Raw genomic sequence first — 12982 nt, 5'->3', positions numbered from 1 at the left:
GGTTCTGCTTCTGGCCCGAGGGTGAACTTGACTCCTCCAGGTGGCCTCTGTCGGGCCCTGCCATTCAATAGCATTTAATTGAACAATTACAGCGGCCCCAAATTGCAAAATCATGACATTTTGGTGCTCTCATCTGGAATGTTGCAAGATTTTGAGGGTTTGGTAGGTTTTTAAATTTTCAATTATTACTACTATTTTTGTGGTTGCACAAGAGGTCCCAGATCTGAGGGTGGGAATTTTTGTGCTAGCTCATAATTTAAGGTCATATGCATGGATGGGAATTCATCCTCTCTTTCTCTTGGGCAGTCGGGAGAGGGAGATGCCAGCATTTTGTTTTGCTTTGTTTGTTTTGTGGATTTATTTCATTCAAGGGAGATGGTGGCTTAAAATTAGAGTCAGGTCAGTTTCTAAACAAACTAACTTCAGAGCCTTGGCTCTTTTGTGGTTTGTTTTTATTTTCCAGCAGGGTTCTTGGGTAGCACTTAACAGCAGGCCAGGAATCTGCTGTATTGGAATAAATGGTGTTGTTTGTCCTCGTGGCTGTGCCAGCAGCAAAGAGGGTCCGTAGGGCAGCGCTTTCCCTTGGAACTTCCTCCTTGTGGGTGAAATGCTTGGCCGGGCCAGACATGTTTGTCAGGCAAAAGTCACTCCAGTTGGAATGGCATCTTGCAACCAGAGATGCAGAGATTTTTAAAACAGGTGCGTGGGTGAATATTAAACAGTCATCAGCAGTTGCATTTTAACAGATGCACATTTCCTGGGTCTCCTGACCCAATCCCAGCTGATCCCCACATTTCAAATAAACGAAGGAAATCTCTCCAATATGTTCTTGGATGGCGGGTTGTGCACTGGTACATTGTGTATATCCAGGGGTCTGGGTGTTACTTGAAGGACTATGACTGCAGAAAGTCATTGGATTCTTGGGGACAACCTGCTGCGGTGCAGGGGAAGAGCCATAGGGTGTGGTTGTGGCGTCCACTGTGGGTTGAGCGTGCTTCACTAGAGTTGACTCCCTGCCACCCTGGCCATGCCTTTGACATCTGTTGGCTGTGTTCTTTGAACCATACTTTCAGGCACATGCATCTTTGGGGCAGGAGCCAAGTTAAACAACCAAAGTACTTTTCTTTTTAAAAAAAACTCTTGTAGGTTGCCAAAACTTTACCTTTTAAATTAAGTAAACTTTCCCAAGAGAGGGGAAGTGCTCGGGTACAGAGTGTTCACAGAGAAGTGTTCCAAGTGTCTATCCTCCTGTGAGGTGTTTGTGTTAACAGAGTGGCTCCTTTGGTTTTAAGCAGGAATGTGTTTTCTAGAAATAAGGAGAGGAGAGGAAAGAGGGCTGTTACCATTTCCTGCAGGTGCTTATACATGATCTCTGTTTGCCCCTCAGTTGCTGGGCACTAACCCAAGCTTCTGGCTCTCCTGCATGCCAAAGCTTAGATTTGCCTAAAATGCATCATTCCCTGCACTTCAACCTCTCTTGTGAAGATTCCTCAAAATGTAGGAGGTTAATCTTGGGTAGAGAGGGAAAGAAAGATTAACATGGCACAATACATTCATTGTTGAGTTAATTTTTTTAACCACCCTTCCTTTGTTGACTTCTGAGTGGTGCACATGGATGTGACTTAGGCCTTCCCCTCCACCACAGCCCTGAGAGGTGGTTTGGGGTAGGTAGGGAATATAGAGGATGGTCCTGAAGGACAGAAGAAAGATCTGCTACCAAGGCAGCAACCAGGTAAATGAAACTTGAGCCCAGCCAAGAAAGTGGTTTACGAAAACAACCCAGAGAGCCCTTCCCCCTTAATTCACATTTTAATCTTAATAAGGGAAAGGAAGCACATCTAGACTTACAAGATCAGTGTCAGCCTGATAAGGTAGCCCAGACTAAGAAAGACACGGTGTAGACCTAGAGCTACATTTATTAGAACAGTTGTAGTAACAGAATCTTGCAAGTCTGAATGTGCTTCCCTTCCTCTTTTATCTTCATGTGAATTGAGCAGTGTACAATAAAACCAATGTTGAGATCCTGATGTCATCTCTGTTATTGATGGGTGTACTAGCCCCGCTCTGCTGCTGGTCACCATGGCATGGCCACCCAAGATGGTTAGAGTTTACTGGGCTCTTTAAAAAGACAATTCTCCCTCTCCCATATTTCCATATATCTCAGTAATACAGGCTTTGTGTTACCGCCCTCCCTTTTGTCTCTAAGTGGCCCATTTTGACTGTCCAAGTACCAGCCTCCAGCTGCACAAAGACTGGGGAATTAAACAGGCCAGATGTCAGCTTAAAAGCAAAGTTTTTCCCAAGGTCATCGGAGAGAAGCAAGGCCAAGCTGTCTAAGTTTAGGCAATTAATACACAATGGGTTTCTTAAATATTTCAGCAGCAAGCCATCCAGAGCAAACGTTCTTAGCTTGGTGCCCTCTGGATGAATCGAAGTGACAGCATCCATGACCCTGAGCTAAAGTGGCTAGCTGAGAATCATAGGAGTTGCAATGGGCCCTGCTGATTTTTTGAAGGCTGGAAGAGGGCCTTCAACTATGGATTCTGATTTAGATAAGAAGCCTACTCTCAGTAAAAGCTGCCCAGTTCTTGCTTGGGTTCAGATGGGTGTGATTTCTAGAAGAATTCCACCTTGTTCCAACCCACCCAACAGCCTGTTGTGGCTTGTTTGCAGGGCTGCACCCACTTTTTTCCCAACTCTCCACCCCTCTCCTCATGTACTTGTTGGAAAGAAGTACTTGCGGGAACCTTCAACATGATGAATCAGGCTTTTCTGTCCCTCTCCCACAAGAGATCATCCATCAGGGCAACTGTACCTGAGTGTCTCTCCAAACCAGTCCTGAACCCAGACTGAAAAGGGCTGGGATAACTGTGTCCTCAAGAACCTTTGTGGCTGCACAGACACAGCTTCTCCCCCCAAAATGGAGTATTTAGGATTGGGCAGTAATTGGCATAGTCCTCTGGATCTGGTGAGGATTTCTTCAAGAGGGGGCAGGTTGCTGTCTTCTTCAAGGCTGGTGATTATCACTCCATCATTCCGCAAAGTTGTATTCACACCTCCATGGATTCATCCAGTCGCTGTCCTCAGCTCACTGGAATAAGCCAAGGTGAGGAAGAGGCTGAGGAGTGTAGGGCAGGCTACAAGTATCTGGTACAATCTTGAAAAGGATCGATCTGGTTACACCAGATGGTGCACAAGACACATCAATATGTATTTCATCATCTGGTCAGCATGAAGATGAACCATTTTATCTTCAAAGGGCCTCACCAATCTCTCACAGCAGGTCTGTGGGAAGGTCAACATAAGGTGGTGGTGGGGAGCTGGTAACAATAAGTCTTTGCCCAGTTGTGGTTGACTGAGGATGCAGTGAAGGTCTCAAACTACCTTTGCAGGCATAGCTGTGAGCACTAATGTGCATCTGACTGGCACCATACTGAACTTTCCCTGCTGCACTCCAGCTGTCTTTGGCTTCTCACTGTCCTGAGCTCCCCAGAGAAGCTGGGAGAAGCTTGGGCTCCAGAGCATTGAATAAGACCCTCAAGGGGATCCTGTCAATGTCGTGTTCTCCTTCCCCAACGATACAAGCATCTCTAGCTTCTGGAAATTGCTCCAGAGCATTCAGCAATCCATCAGATTCCAAAAGACTCCAAGGTTGAACTGTGTTAATGGTTCTCTCACTCCCAAAGGAGGGGAAAGACACCATGAAACCAAACTTCATCCTTAGCCATAGCCATCAGGGCTCCTCTTAGACTGTGCTTCATCATAATAATTTGGAGCTAGGGCAGTCTGCCATTGAATGCTGGGTGCTGCAAACAAACAAGAGCGAAAGCCTAGTGTTGCTGGTTTTGTTGATGGACCTCCTGGGGACATTTGGTGAGGAGTAGAACAGCAACGTGGGTACAGGTAGACTTGCTTCTAGCCAGGATTGCCATAACTGAGAATTCTCCGGGGCTGAAATCAGCACATGGGGATGCTATCCACGTTTGGGAAATAGATTGCTCCTTAGGTCAGTTCACCCAAGCTTTTCTGAAGTCCTCTCTTTGGCAGCCAGGGAGGACCATGGCCTCCCCCTTTAGAAATGCTGCTTCCTCCCTCTGAAGTTGTATATGTTGTGTTGAGAGGAGGACCTGACTCATGGTTGCATGGCAAAAAAGCCAGAGCTGGAGGAGGGATCGCTGCTGCAAAATTCATCTGTTACGAGGGTTAATTTTCTGAGAAGAAAAGAAACATCCCCCTCTCTCTTCTGGTCAAGGCTGAAATTTCGGTGTGCTGTTGTGCAGTTTTTCCACTTGATGAAGGATCTTGTTACTTATCCTGAAACTTAGCTTCTGCTTCTGCAAGAAGGGGTTAAATGTGAAATGGAGGATGGTTTGCATAATGGTGATGGGGTCTCCCTCCCCATGCCTTCTTTATGCCAGGCAGTCTAGGCCCTCTGTAAATGGGTCGCAGAAGCCAGCAGCTACCCGCCAGGAGAAGGGCCGTGGCTTTTTCCTTTGTCTATCTGGACCCCTGGCATCACGGCTTCTCCACCCAGTTTTTTGTCGAGCTCTGATCTGTGGCCGTTCTCCCCCCCATCCCCAATGCACTCTGGATTATGAGTTTGGATTTGGTGGGCGACGGGAAGGTCAAGAGAGGAAAGGGGAGCCATTTCTAGCATGTCTGCAGGGCCAAGGAGAGGCCCTTGTGATGGCACCCATTCCGTGTGCCAGGAGCATATTCAGATGGAGGCCGGGCAATCTGGAGACACCTCACGGGTGCACCAGAGACTGATTGTTGGGACACCAGGTGGAGGCATTTTCCACACAGTGGCACCGGGGGGAGGGGGGAGGCGAGCATGAACCAGCTGGGAAGACGAGAGCCAATGCGTGCCAGGATGAGATGAATATGAAACAAGGTCCTGTATTGGGTGTCTGCCCAGACGCTCAGCTGCAAGGAGAAATGTCATTGGCTGCTTCCTCTTACCATGTGCAGCTTCTTGCAGGAAATGCCCTTCTTGTCTCTCTCTCCTTTTTTGCAATTAAAAAAAAAAAGACCGGTATCAGACAATGGCTGACTTCAGTTTGCTGCTATATCAGGGATGGGGATGGACAGGTCCTGTTAAACTGAATGTCCAAGGGCTTCTCTGGGTGAGATTTGGGCACGCAAGGATCCCTCATGACTGAGCTGGTATTTCTTCTTTTTCCCTGCAGGTTGCTGAAAAGTGCCTTCCCTGAAACTGGCATCGCTACAGCTGCTTCGACCCCCGACTTGGGCTTTTCCTCAACTTGCATTCCAAAGGGGATAGAGAGCGCGCACGATCCACACTCCCCTTGAATCTCTTCCTCCTTCCCTGTTTTCAAAAGAAGCCTGACGTTGCTTGCAGTGCAACTTGGCCAGCAGTTTTTTTTTTCCCTTTTTCCACTTGGTTTGCTGAGCCATCTTGTGCCCCCTCCTTCCCAAATATGTAACAAACTCGATTCTGTAAAAAAAGAAAAACAAAACAAACATAAGGAAATTAAAAAAAAACATTTATTCCACCGGTATTAATGCTTGCAGCTTTGTTAATGTTTCAGGCACAGGATGAAAGGATAGAAGCTCGCTAAAGATTTCTTTTCTGCCAAGAAACAAAACCATTCCACTGAGTCTGTCCCATTGCAGCTGTATTTTCTTGGATTGATTTGGTTTTGTGTGAGGATAGTTGAAACCCATAACTTGAGAGCACAGAAATCTTTGAGGAGGGAGTAATAGAGGAATGCAAGTTGTTCTGAAATAATTTTGGCAGTGGCACAAAACATTACACACACACATATAAATATATACACACATACATATAAATATATATATATACACACACACACACAAACATATATATATATATATATATACATATATATAAAACATATATAAATATATAACATTTCTATTTTAACTTTGACAATTGCACTTTTAGGAGCTGGCCTCTAATTTGATTTTTTAGTTAATTCTGATGAGATTTCTATTTTATGATTGGCTAGAAGTTTAACCTTTTCTTTTCAAAAAGCATAATTTGAGTTCGATGAAACCTAAGTGCTGACGAATAGAAATTTTACCAAAGCAACAAGTTATTTCTTCACATTTTTAACTTGAATTTCCTTTTGATAAAAGAAATCCCCCCACCTTTCCCCCTAAATCATTAGTATTCACCTGAAGAACATTCTGTTTCCCTCTTCCTCCCCCTTTTACCCCCTTTTGGGGGCAGTTTTTTTAATATGGCTCTGAACGTTTCCTTGGTTCGTGATACAAAATGGCTGACATTGGAAGTCTGTCGGGAATTTCAGCGAGGAACCTGCTCTCGTTCTGACACAGAGTGCAAGTTTGCCCACCCTTCCCGGAGCTGCCATGTGGAAAACGGACGTGTTATCGCCTGCTTTGATTCCCTAAAGGTAAGGATGGCCTAACATCTGTTTTGCTGGGGCGTCAGTTGTACTCTGAAAGCTGAAAAGTAAAAAAAACCTCTTTCCTGGTGCGCAACTAGTTCTCTCCCCAACTTTGGGGAGCTTAGAGATGAACCTTACTGGTTGTACCTGTGTGCAAATCTGCAGCCCAGTTTTTATTCTCAACAAGGACAAGTAAGGACCAGAGGGCTAGGACTGCAGCATATGCAAATGTGAAGGGTGCATATTTGTAAGTGTGTGCATGGAAGCTCACAGTAAGGGCCCAAAACTGCAGGGGCAAGCATGTTGTACAGGCTGTCACAAAGTTGGCGTGAAAATCGCAAATACTGGCTTAGCAGAAAGGGTCTTCCTAAATGCTCTTCACCTGTCCAGATGACTTTAAAAGAATCATTGTACTTTCAAAATGCAGCCATGCACTCCTTTTATTTTCTAGAATGCCTGTGGGGCAGATGCTGTCTTCCTATTTATTGTAGGGGAGGACTAATGGTGTTATCCTTGGCAACAGCAGAAGGCTACGGACACTGCCTCATTGCCACTGGACAATTAGCAACAGACTGATTTCCGCCGATTCTTGGTGGGAAGAGAAGTAAAATAGTAGGACTGAAAAGATTAAAGCAATTGCATCTGGAAAGGAAGGAAACAGGCTGGAAGTTTTGCCCTGTTCCTCTTCAGCAAAATAACAACAATACAGGTCCCAGTCACCAGAAAGGGGGCTGCAGTGACCTTGGAGTATAGGCCATGGGCTTGCTTTGCAGAAAGGAAAGCTGGGATAGAAAATTCACTGGAGGAGGAATTTTTGTCCCCGATATTTTATGAGTGACAGTTGCCTTTGCCACCGGCCTACACGTTCTATCACCTTGTTACTTGGCAAAGCCAATTTTAGCTGGAAATGAAGCTCCTCCTTGTATTTCACCCTGATCCTCCTCCTAAAAAATCTGTAGCAACTGCAGAAAAAAAGAAGTTTTAATTTGGTGGCTCTACAGATGGCCGGTTGACTTTCTAGGTGGCTTCTTTGAACATTTCCTTCATTTATTTCTTGCCGCCTCGATCCAAGAACGCAAGAGGGGGTCACAAGGTGTGAATTGCATAAAATGGCCTCTAGATTCCCCCAGTCAAAAAGAGAGCTTGTTTACTGGTGAAGCAGAATACAGGTAGTCCTTGTTTAGTGACTGCCTTATTTAGCGACCATTCACAGTTACAACAGTGATGGAAAAGTAACCTTATGACCAATCCTCGCATTTATGAGCAAAGGAGAGCTGAAGTCAGATCATAAGCACAGTCATGGTTTCACTTAGTGACAACTTTGCTTAACAACCAAGTTGCCAGTCCCAATTGTGGTCGCTAAACGAGGCTTACCTGTACGTAAAGCCGCTTGTATTGGAAAAATACATGGAACTGGCTTGGATGCCCACAGAGATGTACAGTGCCATTTTCCTTTTTGTCCTTCCCACCATAGGTAATATATTGTGGATATTTTGTTTTGTGGAGTGTATTACGTTCCCTCTTTGGGGCTGAGTGAATCAGAAGTCAAAATAAAAGTTTGAAAGGGAAGAAAGGTGGGGAAAAACCCATGGAGACATGTGGGGTTCTTTCAGAAGTGGGGTTAGCCATTAGCCATCCACAAACAAATCACGGTTCCCTGATGACTTGATGGTGATTGTCTGACCTTGTCTGAATATTCAAGTTAGTCCCTGCTGTGTTTTTTTACTGGAACACTCTGAATGACAGACAGTAGGAAAGCAAAATGAATTGTGTGCTCTTTTAATACTGCATTTTTTAAAATGAGTTCTGGTTCCCCTTCCATCTTTAACCTTGTTAAAGCAAGGCTGGAGAGGGGGGAATAGTTTGAGGACCCTGAAAGGTCCATGGCTGAATGAAGGTTTGGAGCTGGTTTCCCCAGATTTCACCTGATCCTCTGATCAGTCTATGGCAGTGTTTCTCAAGCTTGGCAACTTTCAAATGTGTGGACTTCAACTCTTAGAATTCCCCAACCGGCCATGGTTGAGAAGCACTGGTGTAGAGGCAGCAGTGGTTGTCTGAGAAAGGGAGGTCAAGAAAGTCAAGATGGTGGCCAGGACTAGATGATTGAACAGACCACTCAGATTGCGCCCGTATGATCCAACTTGAAAACACGCTGCTGGAACACTCAAAATAACCCTACTTTATATATGCCTGGGATACCAGGGTGGGGACAGATGGTATGGCTAAAAGCAAATGGGAAGAGTTAAGTTTCATTACTGTTGACACCGGCTGGTTATTCCCCATCCACTCCCAAATCAGTGCAGCTTCATTGATTTTTAGCTAAAGAGGGTTGGAATCTTAAAAAACATTTACGTTCCTGCCAGCAGAAATCACCATGGGAGAACCATAGGAATGTGTGCCAAGAGTTTGGTGTGTGTTACATATGCCTACTGTTCACACACACACACATGTACAAGCTTTATGCGCTCTGCTCCGACCACACAGGGAATTCCAACTTCTGGAGTGTAATAGCTCAAACAGCTGCAAGTGTGACATTCCAAGTTTTTCTTTTTTTTAACATGCCTTACCCAAGAGAAAAATCACTGGGTTGAAATACCTGGTATTTCATGTTGTTGTTTATTCGTTTAGTCGCTTCCGACTCTTCGTGACTTCATGGACCAGCCCACGCCAGAGCTTCCTGTCGGTCGTCAACATCCCCAGCTCCCCCAGGGACGAGTCCGTCACCTCTAGAATATCATCCATCCATCTTGCCCTTGGTCGGCCCCTCTTCCTTTTGCCTTCCACTCTCCCTAGCATCAGCATCTTCTCCAGGGTGTCCTGTCTTCTCATTATGTGGCCAAAGTATTTCAGTTTTGCCTTTAATATCATTCCCTCCAGTGAGCAGTCTGGCTTGATTTCCTGGAGGATGGACTGGTTGGATCTTCTTGCAGTCCAAGGCACTCTCAGAATTTTCCTCCAACACCACAGTTCAAAAGCATCGATCTTCCTTCGCTCAGCCTTCCTTATGGTCCAGCTCTCGCAGCCATATGTTACTACAGGGAACACCATTGCTTTAACTATGCGGGCCTTTGTTGTCAGTGTGATGTCTCTGCTCTTAACTATTTTATCGAGATTTGTCATTGCTTTTCTTCCAAGTATTAAGCGTCTTCTGATTTCCTGACTGCAGTCAGCATCTGCAGTAATCTTTGCACCTAGGAATACAAAGTCTTTCACTGCTTCTACATTTTCTCCCTCTATTTGCCAGTTATCAATCAAGCTGGTTGCCATAATCTTGGTTTTTTTGAGGTTTAGCTGCAAACCAGCTTTTGCACTTTCTTCTTTCACCTTCATCATAAGGCTCCTCAGTTCCTCTTCACTTTCAGCCATCAAAGTGGTATCATCTGCATATCTGAGATTGTTAATGTTTCTTCCAGAGATTTTAACTCCAGCCTTGGATTCCTCAAGCCCAGCTTGTCGCATGATGTGTTCTGCATACAAGTTGAATAGGTAGGGTGAGAGTATACAGCCCTGCCGTACTCCTTTCCCAATCTTAAACCAGTCCGTTGTTCCGTGGTCTGTTCTTACTGTTGCTACTTGGTCGTTATACAGATTCTTCAGGAGGCATACAAGATGACTTGGTATCCCCATACCACTAAGAACTTGCCACAATTTGTTATGGTCCACACAGTCAAAGGCTTTAGAATAGTCAATAAAACAGAAATAGATGTTTTTCTGAAACTCCCTGGCTTTTTCCATTATCCAGCGGATATTGGCAATTTGGTCTCTAGTTCCTCTGCCTTTTCTAAACCCAGCTTGTACATCTGGCAATTCTCGCTCCATGAACTGTTGAAGTCTACCTTGCAGGATCTTGAGCATTACCTTACTGGCATGTGAAATGAGTGCCACTGTTCGATAGTTTGAACATTCTTTAGTGTTTCCCTTTTTTGGTATGGGGATATAAGTTGATTTTTTCCAGTCTGATGGCCATTCTTGTGTTTTCCAAATTTGCTGGCATACAGCATGCATTACCTTGACAGCATCATCTTGCAAGATTTTGAACAGTTCAACTGGGATGCCGTCGTCTCCTGTTGCCTTGTTATTAGCAATGCTTCTTAAGGCCCACTCAACCTCACTCTTCAGGATGTCTGGCTCTAGCTCACCGACCACACCATCAAAGCTATCCCCGATATTGTTATCCTTCCTATACAGGTCTTCTGTATATTCTTGCCACCTTTTCTTGATCTCTTCTTCTTCTGTTAGGTCCTTGCCATCTTTGTTTTTGATCATACCCATTTTTGCCTGGAATTTACCTCCAATGTTTCTAATTTTCTGGAAGAGGTCTCTTGTCCTTCCTATTCTATTGTCTTCTTCCACTTCCGCGCATTGCTTGTTTAAAAATAATTCCTTATCTCTTCTGGCTAACCTCTGGAATTTTGCATTTAATTGGGCATATCTCCCCCTATCACTGTTGCCTTTTGCTTTCCTTCTTTCTTGGGCTACTTCTAGTGTCTCAGCAGACAGCCATTTTGCCTTCTTGGTTTTCTCTTTCTTTGGGATGTATTTTGTTGCCGCCTCCTGAACAATGCTGCCAACTTCTGTCCAGAGTTCTTCCGGGACCCTATCTACTAAGTCCAGTCCCTTAAATCTATTCTTCACCTCCACTGCATATTCCTTAGGAATATTAGTGAGCTCATATCTAGCTGATCTGTGGGTCTTCCCTAATCTCTTGAGTCTGATCCTAAATTGTGCAAGAAGAAGTTCGTGATCTGAACTACAGTCAGCTCCAGGCCTTGTTTTTACCGACTGTACAGATGTCCGCCACCTTTGGCTGCAAAGGATGTAATCAATCTGATTTCGGTGTTGTCCATCTGGTGAAGTCCATGTATAAAGCCGTCTCTTAGGTTGTTGGAAGAGAGTGTTTGTTATGCAGAGTGAATTGTCCTGGCAAAATTCTATCAGCCTGTGTCCTGCTTCGTTTTGTTCTCCCAGGCCATACTTACCTGTAATTCGAGGTGTCATTTGACTGCCCACCTTAGCATTCCAGTCTCCTGTGATGAAAATAACATCTCTTTTAGGCGTGTTGTCCAGTAGGTGCTGCAGATCCTCATAGAACTGCTCTACTTCAGCTTCTTCAGCATTTGTGGTTGGGGCGTATATTTGGATCACTGTGATGTTAGATGGCTTGCCCTGAATTCGAATTGAGATCATTCTGTCGTTTTTTGGGTTGTATCCAAGCACTGCTTTAGCCACTTTACTATTAATTATGAAGGCTACTCCATTTCTTCTGTGGTCCTCTTGTCCGCAGTAGTAGATCTGGTGGTCATTTGATGTGAAGTGGCCCATTCCAGTCCATTTCAGTTCACTGACGCCCAGAATGTCTATCTTTAATCTTGACATCTCACCAATAACCACATCCAATTTGCCCTGGCTCATAGATCTTACATTCCAGGTTCCGATGGTGTGTTGATCCTTAGAACATCGGATTCGCCGTTCACCACCAGCACCATCAGCCGCTAGCCGTCCTTTCGGCTTTGAGCTAGCTGCGTCATCACGTCTGGGGCTAGTTGAGCTCATCCTCTGTTCCTCCCCAGTAGCATTTTGACCATCTTCCGACCTGGGGGTCTCATCTTCCGATGGTATACCGACATATCTCTGGTTGTACTGATCCATTTAGTTTTCACGGCAAGAATACTGAGGTGGGTTGCCATTACCTTCCCCAGGGATCGCATTTAGTCTGACCTCTCTGTCATGACCTTCCCGTCTTGGGTGGCCCTTCACGGTTTAGCTCATGGCATCGTTGAGGTGCTCAAGATTGGCCTCAAAATCAGCAGCTCTTCCAGAGGTCGTGTGACACCTCCACTCCACTCCATTGAGGCACCTCTAAAATAAATCCAAGCTTACCAGTTGTGCCATGCAATTTCAATGCACGATGATTGAGTTAGACTCTATAGGTGTTTTCTCAGGGAGGAACACTTTTGGCCTGGATGTAAAGGGTGGGGATCTTTCTGAGCAATCAAGGTGGTTCAAGGGAAGAAATTTTGTGAGTGAGGAGGTGCATCAGAGGGAGAGCAGAAATAGTGTTAGAGGTGATGCCAAGTTGGCTGATGGTGTTCCTTTCATCCTTGGATTAATTGTGAATGTGAGCTAAAATCTGCTAACACACTGGCTATGTTCATACAACATACTTAACCTACCACTTGCATTTGTGCAACATGCTAAGCTGGGTTAATTTTTTTTTTTTGCTTAGTGCATTGGGAGAAGGCAACTCATTTTGTTTACTTCTACCTCAGTGTCTTGTGCAAATCCCAGAAAAGAGATCAACACAGTACCAGGCTAAATGTGTGGGGGGATCACAGCCTGTGAGTATTCTACATAGAAGGAGAGGCACTGTTGCCAATTTGAAGGCTGTTCTGGGCTTCTGATTAAGATGGTCCAAAGTGTCGGCCATTCTCCCCAAGGTGGTGCAGAACAAAATGGGCCTTTCCTTTGATCCTGGGGGTAGAAAGGAAGGGAAGGGGCTGTGTTCCCACGGGCATCCCATAGAAGTCAGGGTGATGTTGCATGTATCAAGAGGTCAGTGGGCCAATGATGCAAGTCTGGCACTCTGC

The 12982-nt window shown here is 45.0% G+C and overlaps 2 protein-coding genes across 4 annotated transcripts in view; one reads left to right on the top strand and one right to left on the bottom strand.

Moving 5' to 3' along the window:
• Nucleotides 1–12982, bottom strand: part of STK26 (serine/threonine kinase 26) — a 393767-nt gene that overhangs the window by 283149 nt on the left and 97636 nt on the right. The window lies entirely within an intron of this gene.
• The window catches only part of MBNL3 (muscleblind like splicing regulator 3), a 64327-nt gene that overhangs the window by 13556 nt on the left and 37789 nt on the right, over nt 1–12982 (top strand). For all 3 annotated transcript variants that reach the window (XM_063313313.1, XM_063313315.1, XM_063313314.1), the window contains exon 2: nt 5190–6401. In XM_063313313.1, coding sequence (XP_063169383.1) covers nt 6228–6401 — 174 coding nt within the window. In that variant the 5' untranslated portion in view covers nt 5190–6227. The remainder of the gene's footprint in view (nt 1–5189; nt 6402–12982) is intronic.

This window comes from Candoia aspera, chromosome 12 (genome assembly GCF_035149785.1).
Source record: "Candoia aspera isolate rCanAsp1 chromosome 12, rCanAsp1.hap2, whole genome shotgun sequence".
In the NCBI taxonomy this organism is placed as follows: Eukaryota; Metazoa; Chordata; class Lepidosauria; order Squamata; family Boidae; genus Candoia; species Candoia aspera.
This window is presented reverse-complemented; position numbering and strand designations above follow the sequence as displayed.